At 33.3% G+C, this 18,114-nt stretch overlaps 1 protein-coding gene across 16 annotated transcripts in view; it reads right to left on the bottom strand.

Moving 5' to 3' along the window:
- Positions 1-4,290: 4,290 nt before the first annotated feature.
- The window catches only part of syd (JNK-interacting protein syd), a 61,055-nt gene continuing 47,231 nt past the window's right edge, over positions 4,291-18,114 (bottom strand). For 14 of the 16 annotated variants that reach the window (XM_074118901.1, XM_074118899.1, XM_074118900.1 and 11 more), the window contains 4 exons: positions 14,503-14,616; positions 13,532-13,705; positions 12,714-12,845; positions 4,291-6,587 (listed from right to left, as the gene is read on the bottom strand). In XM_074118901.1, coding sequence (XP_073975002.1) covers positions 6,490-6,587; positions 12,714-12,845; positions 13,532-13,705; positions 14,503-14,616 — 518 coding nt within the window. In that variant the 3' untranslated portion in view covers positions 4,291-6,489. Of the gene's footprint in view, positions 6,588-12,181; positions 12,246-12,713; positions 12,846-13,531; positions 13,706-14,502; positions 14,617-18,114 lie in introns of all 16 variants that reach the window. The other 2 variants (XM_074118904.1, XM_074118908.1) reach the window with 1 other exon arrangement.

The following is an 18,114-nucleotide window of genomic DNA, read 5'->3' as shown; positions in this document are numbered from 1 at the left end:
GAGGTGATGTACTTTCTACTCGTGATGCCCCTGTTTTCGCTGACTGACCGACAACGGGTTGACGGGACTCGTTTACTGTAGTGGAAGCAACCCGTCTACGGGAGGTGTACCCCAAAATGAAACCTGGTCCTCCAGGTTTGGGGTTGGGGCACAGGGCCCACAACCCTGCCCCAGAAAAAGCCTATTGTTACAAAACCTCAGAAAAAAGTAAGCCAGTCGGATTTAAAGGTACAATCAAGGCGAGGAAATGCAATTCAATCTAAATATGCGTAATGGAATGTACGCAGCCTATTCCAAGCAGGCGCGTCTAGGGCACTTGAACAAAAACTAGTCAAATATAGAGAGTAGACATACGTAGCTGCCCTACATGAAATCCGGTGAAGGAACTCAGATGTAATCACCCTAAAGGATTATACCCTCTTTAATAGCGGTAATACCAAATTTTTTCGGTACAGGACTTTTGGTAAAAAATACTATAAAACTAGAGGTATTTGAAGTTAATCCAGTGAGTGAGAGAATCTGTATGCTACGGCTAAAAGGTAACCTTGCCATGGTGAGCATTCATGCACCCAGAAGGATAAAACAAAAGAAGCAAAGGATTACTTCGATGGCACACTGGGAAGAATTTTCAACCAATTGCCTTTTACGATGTCAAAATGGTCTTAGGGAACTGGAATGCCAGAATAGGGAAGGAAGAAGCTTTCATGTCAAATATAGGCAAACACATAAGCATACAGTTCGTCCAGTGAGAATGGTGTGAGGCTCATAGATTTTGCAAATACGAGAAATCTGAGAGCAGTATCTACTGCCCCCATAAGGAGACATGGGAAGCTCCAGATGGAAGAACAAGAAACCAAATAGACCATATATTGATCGATAAGAGACATGCTATTGTGGTCAGTGACGTAAGAAGCTACCGTGGTGCGCATTGTTGGTCTGTCCATTTCATGGTAAAGGTAACATACCGGCGTAGTCTAGCGACAAAACCTCAAGGAAAATAGGAAAAGCAATTAGGGTACGACTTAAAGAAGTTAAGATAGATGATATAAAAAAATACAAATAAAAATTGGAAGTAACATTACCACTACCCCGCTAGAAACAGTTTGGAAGAAAAATGGAAAACTCTTAGGAACGCTGTGAAGTAACGGCGAGGATATTCTAGGGAAAAGAAAGACAGTTGGTATGACCAGGAGTGCGAAACAGCAATAAAAGAGAGAAACGAAGCCAGACAGATACTGTTATAGATGAGTAGAATGAGTGCAGAGGAGTATGCTAAGAAAAGAAAAGCGGGGAAAACTCTGCAGAAAAAAAAAACTAAGTACTAGAAAAGCTAGAAGAATTGAAAGAAGATTTTCAGGCAAAAAGGACCAGGAATAAGAGAAATAAAAACCAGCTTCAAGTCGAAGGTAGGTTTCTGCCAGGATGAAAAGGAAATTTGGTAAATCGACAAGAAATCTTGCAAACGTGAGTACGCTATTTTCAACGTGTGCTTAACCCTAGCGGTGAAACGGTAGAAACCATTCTCAGAGAAGATGAAAACTACACTCAGGATGATGTGGGGGTACCATCAGAAAAAGAAGATATACTGGAAATTACAATGTTCCAGAAAAATAATAAACCTCCAGGAATTGACGAAATTTAGGCAGAACTTAAGTACGGAGGTGAGGTTACTACCAGCTTATTTGGGAGATCTGGCAGAATGAAAGGATGCCGAACGAATGGAGCAAGGCAATCTGCGCCCAGTTTACAAGAAAAGAGATAAACTGGACTGTAAGAACTACAGAGGAATAGCGCTGCTTTCGGTAATTTATAAGGTATTATCTATAGCCATCAACTGACGTTTAACAGTATGGTCGGAAGAAATTTTGAGTGAATACCAGGGTGGATTCAGACAGGTACTATTGACCATGTATTCTACAGAAGTCAAATGAACATAAAGAGGATATTCATCACTTATTTGTGGGTTACGAACAAGCATACAACAGGGTTAAAAGGAGGACGCTAGAAGATCTGAGAGCCTTCGGAATTTCAGAAAAACTTGTTCGCCTTATTGGTATGACGTGGCGTAACACAAGCTACCCAATTAAGATTAATAACTCTGTCAGAAAGCTTCAAAGTAGAGACAAGTCTGAGACAAGAAGATCCTCTTCGAGTATGGTTATCAACCTCTGTTAGGAGCAAGCAATCCGAGCAATTAAAACGAGCCCTGGTGGCTAATTAATGACATGCTAACACAGCATCTGGCATATGCGTACGACGTCTTGATATAGCAAGATCCAAAGCGGCCCTAGGAGGAGCCTTTCAGGTGCATGAGGTGAAAGGTACGAAATGTGGACTGGAAATCAACGAGGAGAAAACATAAAATATGATTACCTCGAGAAGCCAGAGAGAAAGTATTGCCCAGATAAAAATAAGGCATCGCAATTTCCCAGTTTGTGCCAGCTTCAAGTAATAAGGGTTACTAGTAACACATAAAAATGATATATGCGCAGATATCAAGTCAAGAATAGCGGCAGGCATTAGATGCCAATTTGCGTTAGGAAAGGTACTGGTAAAGGAAGGTAAAGGTACGCTTTAAAATATGATCTACAAACGCTAAATTAACAGTATACAAGACTATGATCAGACCGACATACGCCAGCATAACCAAGTTGCTGACGAAGGAAAGTGATAGCATCCTCACTCACACCGAAACAACTCACAATTAAAAGAACTGTTAGGGAAACCGCACTTATTAGCCCATATAAAGAGAGGAAGAAAGAGATGTAAAACGAATGCCCAGTGAAAGGCTGCCAAAGAAAATTTTATAATGGTAGGCCAGGAGCGCAAGCAGGCGAGGAGACCACGGCTGAAATGACTGAACGATGTCGAGGAGGACTTCCGTGCATTAGGTATCAGAAGATGGCGCCTCAAGGTCCAGGATCGTGAGGAGTGGAGCAAACTTGTTGGGGAGGCCCAGGTACAGTATGGACTGTTGAGCCGTTAAGTAAGTTAGCTTAAATAGAATTCTTTGGAGTCGTTCTTAGGAAAGTAGAAAACTTTTAACCGAAATCAATTAAGTGAAATCGCACTTTCATGCTAATAGATTTTTTCAAACTTGGAATTCTTTCACTTACTTAATGTTCTAGTATTATGAACTAAATTATATAAGCTTGTTCAGTAATTCTGAAGCGACATTTTAGAGTGAACCTAAATTTAACACATCAAAATAATTGTCACTGGGAAAAGTAGGGGAAAAAACATTCTGACCAGATACAAACTTTCTTCGAGTGGTGTGTGGTGAATACGCTCTTTCTTAATGAAATATCTATTAGAATTGGATTTGAGCACATGCGTCATTAGTTCGGAAACAGTAAACCCAGATTTTTGCCAGTGTATGCTAATTAGGCAACATTGCATAGAAGGAATAAGTTGGTCAAAAACTGGTAAGGAAAGATGCAGCAACTACCTCTGAAGAAGCAGAACTGTTTTCCGTCGAAACGCTCACGATGAGGCCTCTGGGATGATGAAGAGAGTACTAGGTATGAGGGCTGTGTGCTTGTGAGTCTATGCTTATGCTGAGTAGGAACACTGATAAGCGTTGCAGATTTAGTGTTAGCTACAAAGCTGGTCTTAGAATATGTTAGATTCTAATCGCAGACTAATCTAGAGGGCACGAGCAATTATTCACAAGAGATTAGCAGCTTGCGTACTCGTAATTGCAGGTATTAAAGAAATGTCCTCCCTAGTCGGTATAAAGATACTTTTTTAAATTCTAGAAGCCCCAAGAGAAAAATAGGATCGGGATAAAAATCGTATGTGCTCTCTGTCTCTGTCTAGCAAAGGGCCGAACAGATTTCTTTTGGTCACTTACACTAACCAATTCCTTTGGAAAAAAAGTTGTAGTGTGCAATCTAAGTTAAAAGATTAGCCGAACTTCAATGACAGTCTACATACAGCTGTGCCTACTTATCAAGCTCAGAACTTTGACGCAGGAAAAAAAAAATGGGGGTAATAGGATGGCCCCATTATAAGAGCGGATGATAAACTAGAGGACATCCACATTATGTTTGGGATGATGAATTGAGAAAAACCTATGGGGGCGACCAGTGCTAGAAACATAGGAAAGAATGGCGCAGAATTAAGTCGTGAATGATGAGTGGTGCTCAGTAGGTGCAATGGTTTTGCCACTTTATACAATGACTGCTTAATTTATGTATGCAGATTTCTGATTAGCTCATTGATCTGATCTCTGATTAGTTCCAACTAAGAACAAAGTTACTGCAAAGGTAAATAAAAAAGAAGATTAAATACTTCAGTTAAAACTTCATTATAAATACAATTTGCCTAAACAATATCACTTTATCTTTGGTAATTAATTCATTAATTAATGTATCCAATAAACAGTAATTTAATTCTTTTTTTTACAGCGAAATTTAAAAATATAATAGCTGATGAAAACAATCCTATTACAAGTACGCAAAATCACAACAAAAGGTAATACAATTTTCGTCAAAGAACGCATTTTTAACAAATAAATAAATACAAGAAGAGTATTAAAAAAATTTCCCAACAAATAAATAAATATATTAATTTACAAAGGCTATATACTATATACAAAATTTTTTATATCGCGCACCACAATTCTAAAGTAGTATAAAACAACAATAAATGGCAAATGTAGACGCCTTTTTTTAAAATTCATAAATATACAATTTTAGAAATATCACAAGCCTATTGTAACAATGAATAGCACAAAAATAAAATCCATGTAAAACTGTTGGCAATAAAAGGGCTCTTATTGTAACCATTAATAAATCAATTATCAGGCGCATATTTATTAATGTATACGTTACCTACGACTGTTTAAAAAACGGTACTAACTAGATTGCACAAAAATCAAATACTTTATATATTTCAGTTCTTATTCAGTATCAATGCATCACACGGCATCCGTGTTGTCAGGGGCGAGTTCGCAAACGTAAGATGTATTGCGGTACTGGGTTCGTTTCTCAGTCTATGTCTTGGATTTTTTTTACACGTTGACTGCCACGGAACTTTTCAGGATTCCGGTCTGAGAAACCAATTTAATTTAATCATATTATATTACCAAAAACTTTAATTATAGTATTACGAGTTAACTTGTAGTTGGCGTCCTAGGCAAGTAAACAACCTATGAGACACCTCGTAGTTGGCAGTCAACGTGTTAATGATATAATACAAGAAATTTATAGTAGAATATGATTGCTATTCGCCTCTGTCCACGACACCACAACGATAGTTGGAGGACTTAAAAATCGCCTGAAGACATAGGCAATACTTTACTTTGCTTTTAAACTTCTGTATTTTTGTCCTTAACACATACTGATAATTTAATTTAAAAATTAGCTTGTTAAAACAATAAATTTTCTTTTACATCCCTTTTTACCGAGTCAGAGGAAATATGTTGTATACAAAGTAATCTTAGATTGGCCAAAACACTTAAGAAAGGAAATGTTCTCCAATTTATTTGGAATAAGTGAGACTACTTCTGTTGCTGAAACTATTTTAGACAAATTTAAGCTTGCGACTAACCCGTTATTCCTATCTAATGTAGCAAAGATTAGGCATTTAATATTAAAGAAAAAAAATCATTCTCAAAAATAAATAATATTTAGCTAAGTTAATTAAGATTTCGACTATTCTAAAAATAAAACAAAGTTGATTTACTTTATTAATGAAACAACTAAAATGTTTTAACTATAATTTCATTCTAGAAAAAAAATATCTCAGAGGCGTTTCCAGAGGTACCAAGGATTCAGTGTTCCGAATTCATCTTCTGCCCTTCACTTCTCTAACGTTTTATTCTACATGATTTTTATTGTACATGGATATTATTTATTACTTATCAACACTAATTGAAAATCAATGAGTAAGAATCAAATTAAAAAATATTATAGTTATTTTACTGTTAATATCCAATTGTAAAAAAAAAATTAGGGTCGGCTAGCAAGCCCTTATGCTTAGTCCTCCATGGGTAAATTATGGACGATTAGAATATTAAGTGGATTTTAAAAACTACTCTAAAATAAAACCCGCGTTTTATTAAGGGCAACTGTAGACACAAATCATTTGCGCCATTACATGAGCAAATAATTAATTAAAATGTAATCTATGCCTATGAAGAAAATAATACTGGAAGAAAGTTTTAGAATCAACTGGTAACTATGTACATAATTTCTGTATCATTTAGCAAATATATAACAAAACATAAAACTTAGAAACCAGTTACAGTATTGAATGTCCAATGAACTAACTTGTATTGGTCAGAAGTAATTATAATGTAATAAAATTAATATATATATATTTATTATTAAATAAACAAAAAAGTGCATTCCTCTATATAGTAGACAATGTCTTTTATATTTTATCTAAGCCCCTGAATGTGTCCACATGGGCTGATATTTGAATTATAATTGTAGAATATGATGAGCACTGCTAGAAAAGACAAAGAATTCAATGTCCGCACTACTAAGTGGAAGGTGGAGTTACCTGCCAGACTATAAGATAGCTAGGATCACTTTTTAATGTGCTCTTTGGATCAGCTGATCCGTCATCATCATCATCACCTGTAAGAAAATTTTAAAAAATGAGTTTTTAAAGATAACCAATGAAATTCTAAATAAGGTTAATCCCAAAAACCAATAAAGATTAGATAAATTAATAAAAATTAGTTAATTTCATGCATTTAAGTGTGCTTTAAGCGAATGTTAGAGTATTTAAAAAATCATGCTATACCACCCTATTTATTTAATATTTCAATTAAGTAATTGAAACAAATTACTGGTGAACACATTATTGAAAGCATATTAATTAATTTTATTATTAAGTAACAAGATTAAGTAAAATTAATTTTTATTTTGCGCTTGAATACTTTATTCGCATTGCAGATCCAACCACTTTTCCACTTTTTTCTCTTCTACTAATTTATAAAACATAGACTATTCCTCTTTCTCTAAATAAATAGATCTATAATAACAGTCTTCATTATAACATTAGTAAGCATCTAGTACCAACTGCGTTGACTCTTCTAGAAATTTAAGTGGGAAATAAAGCAGTAACTAGGCGCATATTATGACGCTGGACGAGAGCCATGACATCAACTTACACCAGAGATCACGAAGTAATAAGCATATTGCAATCAGTTTTAACATGCGAAGACCACCTCATTATTAACTATTTATTAATAATTACTAATGTTAATTAAATTAATGTCCATTAAGTAAGGTCCACTGCAGGATTGAAAAAAGTAAATTTACATTAGAAAAAAGTAATTAATTACCTAACACTTATTATCATGAAATATATGGGCATAAAAATATAATACACTTTTAGATTGTTACAAACATATAAAATATTTTTATAGTACAATTCAGAGGAAGTCACAAACCTCATGACTGAAAAGAGAGAACGACGCTATTAAAAAACTTGTATAGTAGAAAGGCTAAAACAGATTTCCCTTTCCTTTTTGACAAGAATTACAAACAAATCTCGCAACGCCTAGAGACACAAATCCTCCAGATAGCCCAAGCGGCGAAAGAGTAAGTTAACTTAAATTTGATAGGAATTCGTGAGCTGTTTCAGAAAGTGGACTTCACTTGTTGAGTTATTGCAATCCCAAAATGCAGATTGAACCTATGAGCAAGTATTTGTTATGGATGCTCTAAGGATCTAAACCTGATTAAGCTGAAGGCATTAAGCAGAACCTTGTATGCAAACTGACCCTAACATTGGATAGATTATACTAACGGCTCAATCCCCCATTTCAAAGGTACCAGATAAAAATTTGGCCTGCTTTGAACTTTTTTAAGGAAAATGCTAAAGGCAACAAAGCTTTCAAATGAGATAAATAGTCGTAGCAGTTGGTGTGTGGAAATCTCAGGCCATAACGAAAATACATTATTAGCTTAAGACTATTAAGGCATTATTTCAGCAAGCTGGCAAACTATTCAGACATCAAGCCTTCTTATGGGGCCGTTTATTACGGATAGTGTTCGTAGGTTGGACCCAAAGAAGAACAAACGGCACCTATTTTGTAGCCCTTAATTGGAAAACTTAAATGTTTCATTTACAATTCATTATTTAATTTCAGGGGAGATCCCTAAACTTCCCTAAATTGCGTTAAATGATTTTGTGCATTTTACATGTATATATTTATTGTACATTTCATTAAAGACAAATAAGAACTGTTTCATGAACTACAACTGAAAATCTGTTTGACGGGAGCTAATTAAAGTACCTTCGATCAACTACTTTAGGTCGAATCATTTAATTCGATTATTATTTTGTAAACGTAACATTTTACGTTTTGCCTATGAATTTACTGTGAATATGTACAGTAATTTAAGAATAATTTCTAACCTTTAGATAAAATGTTAACTGATCATGAACCCATCCCGTTCACAATATTTACCTCGACCTTCCATCTCATCCACACAACCCCATCTTTACACACGCGGACGACAAAGCCACCCACCCCTCTTCTTACTGAGACACATTTCAGTCTATATGATTCTTACAACATTAAATTCTTTAAAAGAATGGTAGGAAAAGAAGAAAATGAATGCAAACGATCAAAAGTGTCGGAATATAACCTTCACTCTTAAACTGTTAGAGCTCTGCTCTCCCAATTTACTACAAGCAGACTGTACTTCCTTGCAATGGACACTGTACGATTCAGTAAAAACATGCCCTACGAGTTTCATGCTTATCAAAATTCCTAACCTTAATATAAAGATCTTGTTTTATACAGTTCTGCTAAATATCTTAAATTTTGCCAGCTACAACGGATAATATCGAAGATATTATCACAGAGCTGCAGATTTAACCACTTTTTCAACAGTTCTGCTAAATCCTAATGAAGTGGTGACCAGAAAAAATTATTTACTATTCCAAAAAATTACCACTTTTCTGCACATTTTTTTTCGTTTTTAACAGTTTCACATGATTATGATGAAACTGAAATTTAAAATTAAACCAGAATTCATTAAACTTTCAATAAACTAATACTATGACAGTAAGTTTACTTAGCGTTATGCTACTATCACAATTAGATTGACAAGAAGTACATCGTCGGACAAAATGGTAAAAGGGAATCAATCCTAGGCAATACCGGATCAATTATTCGATCACTTGCTGGTAATAATTTCATCCATAAGGAAATTAGTTATATCTTTAATGCACAATAATTATTCTATATTTATAAGAAACAGAAAACAATGGAACAAAATAAAAGATCTTTATAAAAAGATCCTTCATCTATACTTTTAAACAAACTCATTCGACTATCTCGTTCGCAACAAACAATACATATATTCTCCCCTTTATTTTTCCTATACCTGTTACCTTCTCCAATTTTGCAGTACTTTGCGTGGATTGCGTAATTTGCCATACTCTTTGACAGATTTATTTAATGTATGATTTTTCAGTGAATTAACTTTTGAATGAACTTTTTTTTAAGCAATATATTACCTGTTTATGACAACTTTGCTCAAACTTTGCATCTTCTTTCAACCAACATGATAAATTCATTAAAAACTATTTGACTTCTTTACTAACACACTGAACCTTCATTATTCATACCTGAGTATAAGCATCTAGAACCACTTTCCTCCACAGTGAACCTTCTTGCAATGAATTCGGTAAATTGTTTGCAATTAAGACAATTATTCTCAAACTTACAAATGGGTGCAGGAATCCCGGCACCTTAAGTAGTGGTTTATTGTAGTTTCTCGAATATGATCAGAAAGGAAGCGCAAGACTCATGAGTTTTTATGGCATTGAATGCGGGTTGGATCACCACTTCAACAAACATCAGGCAGATTTGTTTCTTTTATTAATGAATTAAGACAATTAGGATCGCTGTAGATGAGGCACTTTTACTCCTCTCCCATTTTAATCTACACTATACGCACGGCCATCGTCACACTTTGTATGTATAAGTGTAGTGGGTTATATTTAAAAGTACCTCTTAGGCAGCAGAGAGATTAGTGTCATGGCATCCCGTTCAGGCAATTGACCACCACTGTGTGGTATTCCATTTTCTCTCTAGGCGCAAGACTTTACAAACACACTGTTCCGTAGAACTTCATCAACAACAAACAAGTAAAGAACTACATGGCCAATCTGGGGTTTACTTTTATCTTTTGCACCCAGCCGTTTACCATTCCCAAGAGCGATCATTGTAATACTACAATCTATATACGATAGTACAATGTAAGGTTTTTGTTTTGTTTGAAACTGGTACCAAATATGGATTACAGATACACTTATTTAAAATTCTTTTTTTTTTATTTCGAATGCTAAAAAAAACTATCATAAATATATTTTTTAAACATGGATAGACAACTGCAGAAACATGTTAAATATTAATTATAAACTGGCCGTTTTTTCTGAAACAACATAATTGCTTACGCTTATAAGCATAATTGTCACATTAAATGCTTATATTTCGTAAGAATAAAAAAATTTATAATTACGACTAATGTAAATATTAGATATGACTAACTGCCAACAACCGACTGTAAGTTGAATTATCATTATCACTACAAGCCATTGGTTTTTTAATTCTTTATGGCATTATCAAAATCAATTATTTTGGCATTCGTACTGGAGATTTTACAATTGAGTTTTTCGTAAGGAAGCGAAAAACAATACACTTCACGAAGGCAGAGTTGGAAAAAAGTATAGTCAAGAGAAGAGGCACGCAACACTTTAAGGCGACAGTGTACATGATTGGAAGAACAGAGAGGCCGAAGATCTAAATACAAACCCCGATATTGTCGGGACAACACCGACATTGCAACCTTAAATAGTTCCTGGTAGTGTACCACGTTAAAGATATTCTCTATCGCAAATAGCCACAGATAGGCAGATATTTTAGTCTACAGTATAAGAATATGATAAGGCCTAGCTAGTAATACTGCAATTTTGGTTCAACACGTCAAACATTTAAGAACACATATTTTTACATCCATCGAAAATAACAAATTCTTACACTGAATACTGAACACTAAGTTCTTTCAAATCATCTTTCTTACTGAGAACTTTACACTGAAACCTCCCGAACTAGAAGATATTCAGAACGACATTCAAGGAAAGAAAAATAAGAAGGCTTTTGGGATGATATTTGTGCTGAATTATTTAGGGAAAGTTTTGAGCTCAACAAATCAAACTGAAATATTGTCCCATCATTTGGGTTGGAAAGTGGATAAAAAAACAAGAAGGGAAGAAGTAAGATCGACTACCTCATAAAACCGATTGTGAACATTTTTGTCGCTTATGTTAGGCAAGTATCAGTCAGGATTTAGAATGTGCAAATTTGACGGAACAGAAGATTGTACAAAAACATTCAGGTGGAAGAAAAGAAATTAAAAAGACCACAGCATCAAAAAAGCCGATTTTCTTATAAAAGAAATTAAGGTTCCTTTAAAGAAATCCTTACATTTTTAAGGGTCGTAAAAAATGACAAGTAACATGGTAATCCGCGTAAACACTCGGGCCTCTTTTTAGGGCATAAAACGTTAAAAGAGAATCGAGACATGTAGATAATTCAACCAGCCTCTAAAAAAGTAAGGGGACAGGAGGTCAATCTATGGAAAATCGGTGCAGCGCTGGTTGAGCAGATGATCTGTAATTATTTCTGCTCGTTTAAGCCTCTATTTTTGCCTTTATTAACTCTGCCTGGACTTGAATTAATAAAAACAAAAACAAAAAAAATAAATCCACAAGACTGGGGCAATGAGCTCTCACTGGGACGAGCAAGATATTGAGTTTAAAACAAGTCCTAAAATTTGGAACTTTACTATATTTTGTCTCATTAACAGCACTTCAACGAAATTAATATGTGATCATTATTAATTGATATGTGATCATTAATTTTTTTAATAATTAAAGATGTAATTTGTCATGACTTAAAGAATGAATAATAGCCCCCATAATAACACGTTCTGCGTAAATATAAGAAGAAAAATATAATCCGATAATAAATTTAATGTCAATGAATTTTAATATTTATACAAGTTACAATTTTAAAAGCTGAATTTCTCTAATACGATGTTAGCATGCGCAGTGGTTAATAACATGATTAAGATTCTGGAAAGCAAATTATACAGAAAATATAGTATGAGAGGAAAGCCTCATGAGCTCTGTCTGTTACACATACCGAGGAAGTAACTGCCAGACAATGAGATGAGATGCAGCATCCTGAGGTTCTTCACCATCATCAACTGTAAAACAATCACGCAAACTCAACCTTAACAACACTTACCTTTATCTACACTCTTACCGTAATTAATTTACTAAATCCTGTAAAAATTGCATGAACAAAATCTGTGCAGGCAGTTTAACAAACGTTTACTAATATTCAAGCTACTTTACGGTTATATATATATTAAAAAAATTAAACCGTTATTGCTGTAAATTAATGCACAATTTAAAAAAAAGAAACTAGTTATGGAACTATCAACCTTCGCAATCACGTGCAAATTATCACTGGTTAAAAAGCTAAAATTGAACATTAATTTAAGCAAATATCTAAAATAATAAATTAACACATTATAAGAGAAAATGTGCAAATAAAAGTTAATGAAGCGTAAAAAATAGGTCACTTTAAATTAAAAATTTTCCCAAACGATTATTTAATAAAAATAAAATGAAGCGCACGCCAAAAATAAAACAAAATACAAAATGCTTACCAACTCTGAAATCTATATAACCTTCTCCTCCAGACATTACCAACATAGACATAGGTTTTTCATTTTCATTATTATTTTCTATTACTGGAGAAGTCATTGGAACAGTTGTAGCAGCCGACATACCTCCACATCCTAAATCAGATCAACTTATGTTACAATCTTGTTTGCAATGAAGCAGTACAGAACGGTTTTTGAAAATACTAATATGAACTAACAAAATTGTAACTAAGGATAAACCGTAAAGATGATTTAAAAAAGTGAACAAAACAAACCCGCCACAAATAAATTTGGGAAAAATGTTTGAATAAACTAGAGTAAATTTATTCTTAGACACCTAAAACTCTGTAGATCTCTGCTACTCGAATTAAAATTCATACATTTTTCAAGTTATCTTCAGAGAATACATTATTACGATTCTGAAAAATGTAAAGTTTTCTAATCCGTAACCAATACAAAACACTTGATATACAAGAAAAAAAAAGTTTGAAAATAAAGAAAGATCCGGCTGCACGAGATCCCTAAATGGAATTACTAATCAATAAAAAAAAACAATGATGCTCAATTATTTTGAGAAATATCAAAGTTTTGATCCAAGGGTAGCGCGTTAGACACACACCGGAAGTACTTAGTCTAAATACAGGAAATTTCAATAGCTAATTGCCAGCTCACATCCAGCAAAAAACAAGAGGTCTGCAACAAAAGAACACTTTCCTGAAGCCGGGAGAGTAACTTTTCTCCAAATATATTGTAGCATCTAATTCAATTGAATAAAAATAATTAGCTCTAATTATAATGAAAACTAATTATTTAAAGCTTACCTGGTACGGAGACAAAAAATTTTACAGCATCCCTATGACCATGAAATGATAACTGGGCATGCTGCATTGAACAGTATGGAATAAATGTGGCCGGTGTCAAGTGAGAAGATGTAGGATCTGCGAAGACACGTACCACGCTACCAGGTACTCGACTACCTCCCACATTTACGCCAACTTTAACAAATAATCATTTATGTTTTTATGTATTTAGTACTAATGAAAGTTTAATATCTTTGATTTTACCCGTGGTAGTTTGTATATTTATTGACTGGTTTTGGATTTCAACCATCACTAAAGGTAGATTAATAAGTTTGGTGTAGAGATTTCGACTTCACTTATGATTCCAAATCGCACTCCACTTGCTGACTGAGTGAGGAGGTTACATAAAAAAACGTAACAACGTAACACCATGAAATAACAATGTGATATACCATGTAACCTCCGATAGCAAGTGTAGTGCGAGATTGGTAACTAAGTCGAATTCTTTACCCCAATCTGATTATCCTACCTCTGATAATGAATGAAGTCGGAAATCGGTAAAGGATACAATAATCATGCGTGCTGCGTTGGGGTGAAAACAGCGACAGAACCGATTGTGATTTTCTAAGCGCAATGTTTGTCATGCTCTTTCTTAAAGACCTTTGAGGTTAGTAAAAAGTAAAATATGCAAGTGTATCGTAGTACTTAAAGAGTTGTACACTCAAGCATTCCCTAAAAATATTTTAAATGAAACTGCTTATTTAAAGAAAAATTACATTACGTACGCCTTATTTCATTACGGAAGTACATAATAATTCCAAGAGTTTGTTTAATATTTCAAATTTGCTGAATAAGCTAAAAAAAATAGCATTAAGAAAAGCAAGTCCTACATGAATTCAGTAGAAGCAAAATTATCTACTAATGAAATTATTTAGAGTGATACTTGTTGCCCTTCATTTGATAAAGAAGCTATACTATAATTGGCTGCTTACCTTCAGAAAGAGGTACTGATATAATAACACCATTTCCAGTTCCAATCCAAAGACGCGAACATGATATTAGAAGGGCTGTAATTCTTACGAAAGAGAATCCCAACTTTCCAGCACCTGAACAAAAAATTATAATATTGAATAAATTAAATAATAGTGTTAATAAATAAATAAGATAAAATAAGTAATTTAAATAAAATAATAAAATCCATAATATAGCATTAGGTATTAATTATGATTACAACCAAATAGTATTTAAAATATTTATTAACACCTTCTTCTCATCTGATTCGGATAACCCGCATTGTAAAGCTTACAATACATGATTTAAAATAATATCTCTTTAACAAAAACTTACAGTTTAAAATGTTAAGTATAAGGGTTGATTAAACGCCAAAAGGTACACAAATCAGCTAGTACCCAACATTTCATTCATGCTTAGCTGATATAATTTAAGTAATTTTGCTGCATTAACTTTTTCTTCACATTTTTTTTAGAAATTATTAGATGTCACAGACCCTTATGCTGGCCATTTTCATCTACAAAATATTTGTTCAAGTAGCACTGTAGATTGACTGTAATATCTAGTTATTTATAATAATCAAACTATTAATTACAGGGGAAAAAGAAAAACGTTATAAATAATAAAAAAAAATTATGAGGCTAAAAAATTCAAAACCTTTTTTTAAAAAATGCTTATATCAACATACATCAATGATTTTGTTTATTTTATTTTATTTATTTTTTTAAATCGTCGGTTTAAGTTCATTCTTCGATTAAAGTAATTGTTATTTTATGTAGTAGTCAAACGTTTATAATAATAGGTAATAATTACCTGGCTTTATCGCAAATAATATAGTTTTCTTCAATTAAACTCTCAATGTAGCTGTTCTTCTCACAATGTTGAATATATGTAATATAAAATAAATAAGATATGCATATTTTTAGGGCAGCTAATTATTCCAGTATTTTGCTATAAGTAAAATTAGGGAGACTAAATTAAATTACAATTTATTGAGAAATGAATAATTGTTGAATAATCTACTTGTTATTAACTGTGTGTTATTTGTCCTCACGAATATTTCGGTAAGACGAATTCAAGACTGAAATATTCTGTTAAATCCGTGATTCAAATTTAAACAGTAGCCGACTCTAACTTTGTTTTTCTCTACTTTAACATGAATGTATATGTGACTACTAAAAATAAAGGGCATATTAAAGATAAATCCAAAGAATAATTTGAAATGGAGTTAAAATAAAGTACTTATTTAAAAACGAAGATATAATATACATTTTATCATAATTATAACAAAATAATATTATGAATGATCTAGCCAGCATAAGGGTCTGTGACATCTAATAATTTCTAAAAAAAATGTGAAGAAAAAGTTAATGCAGCAAAATTACTTAAATTATATCAGCTAAGCATGAATGAAATGTTGGGTACTAGCTGATTTGTGTACCTTTTGGCGTTTAATCAACCCTTATACTTAACATTTTAAACTGTAAGTTTTTGTTAAAGAGATTTTTGTACCTTTTGGATAGATTTTCATTTTTGTCTATTTTACAAAGTTACTTATCTGTTTCACAGATTTTTTTTAAAATTTAGAATAAGCAATTCTATCATTATAACCTGATAAGGTGTTAAGTCGGAACTGTAACTACCATTGGAGAGATCTTTTTAAAGAATGATTATAGTTGCCATCCTCAATAACAATTTTTTTGAGAAAGCGTTTTGAATAAAATAGGAAGGTATTTGTACGTAAAAAGCAAAATTAAACTGCGATTTCAGTACTTCCTCTTAAGAGGAGTAAGAAAAATAAACTGCGATTACAGTACTTCTCCCTAAAAGGCAAAGATTTATAATTCATTAATGTAAATAGGTTCACCCATTGATAATTTTAACGATTGCAGTACTTCCTCTTAGTAGGTGCAAGAGCTTGATGGCCCTTCACAGCCAAGTAGAGGAGCTTTAACAACTTCTTCGAGCTGAATTTTATCAAAATCGGACTAAGCGTTATAGAAATATTGGTAATAATAGTTTTAGAAAGGGCCTTACTTGGGTGGGGCAAACTCCCCTCCTTATGAGGCACAGCGTTCAGACTTTTAAAGTGCAAATCTGTACAAAATTTCGATTCGAATGACACTTCATTCATGACAATCGGTTCACGTGTCGATAATTTGAAACGATTGCTATACTTTCCCTTAACAAGTGTAAGAGCTGATCGCCGCTTTAATGTTACGTAGAGGAGCCCTAACTCTATCATCCTACCAAATTATTTCAAAATCGGGCTAAGATTTACAGAGTAATTAGTAATAATAATTTTGGAGGGGGCCTTACATAAAGGGGGCTAACTCCTCTCCTATTCGATGTACAGCGTCGAGACCCCCAAAAGGCACATCTACATAAAATTGTGAATCGAATGACACCTCATTCATGAAAATCGGTTCACGCGTTTAGGCGCTACGCTGTTTACAAAAAAGGTAACAACAACAACAACAACAACAACAACAAGAAGAAGAACAACAACAATTTCTGAAATTGCAGTTTTTGCTCATTTTCGGCAACTTTTTTCTCAAAACCTATTAGATCTGGGTTGTTGCAAAAAAATTACAGCTATAAAGGAGGGTTTGCCCTATATTTTAAAGAAAATTTGGGAATTTTATCTTTTATAGAAAAAGAGAAAAAAATTGTCAAAGTTGGGTGTTTTTCAACGTTACGCTTTTTCGTGCAGTTTTTGACGATCAACCCTTATACAACTGTCCTACCGGACAGTTTTAATTAACTATGTTAAGTCTATCCACAAATAAAAAAAACAGTTCATTTGAGCGTACCATTAGTTATATAATACGCCTTTCAGCTGCTAAGAGAAACGACTTTCATATTTTAACTTTCGGTAATAATTTCAAAAAATCAAAAATAGTACTTTTCAAAAATGTTGAAAAAGTATGACACAAAATTAATTATTAAAAAAAATTCAACTTTTTTAGTATTAACAAAACAAAATAATCGCTTTATGTTTTTTTTAAAATCCTGAATAAATAATTTTTAAATTAAATCAATAAATAACCACCAAATATTTTTTTGGGATAAACATCAAAGCCTATTTATATCACAAAAAAATTGCCTAAGCAAGTATGAGCTTGTCCTCACATCCCATCTGTAACTGTAACCTTTAGCGAGCTCTAATAAATGGAAGTATATAAATATTCCTGAGCATCAAAAATCAATGCCTAACTGGCCAAATGAGATGATCAGAATACAGCAGGAAAGAGTATGCATTGTCAAAGTAGTGAAATATAATTTTATTACATTATTCATGAAACATCAAATTGGATTTAGTACAAGGAAACGCTAACTTCTGCATTTCCTGAACGTGTAATAAAATTAAAACTTGACAAACGAAACTAAATTAATTGCACATCAAAAATCACTAAAATTCAAAGCGAGCATTAGTGCATGGAAGCAGGAGCCGTTCGCAACCTTTTACACTCAATACTTTTTCTTTTGTATTTAATACTTAAATAAATTAAAACTGTCCGGTAGTTCAAGGATTGATCGTCAAAAACTGCACAAAAAGCTTACGTTGAAAACCACCCAACTTTGACAATTTT

The sequence above is a fragment of the Rhodnius prolixus genome, unplaced genomic scaffold (genome assembly GCF_049639745.1).
Source record: "Rhodnius prolixus isolate KJV_2025 unplaced genomic scaffold, Rpr scaffold_2, whole genome shotgun sequence".
Taxonomy (NCBI): domain Eukaryota; kingdom Metazoa; phylum Arthropoda; class Insecta; order Hemiptera; family Reduviidae; genus Rhodnius; species Rhodnius prolixus.
The sequence above is the reverse complement of the archived record's forward strand: the minus strand, read 5'-3'. Positions and strand labels throughout refer to the sequence as shown.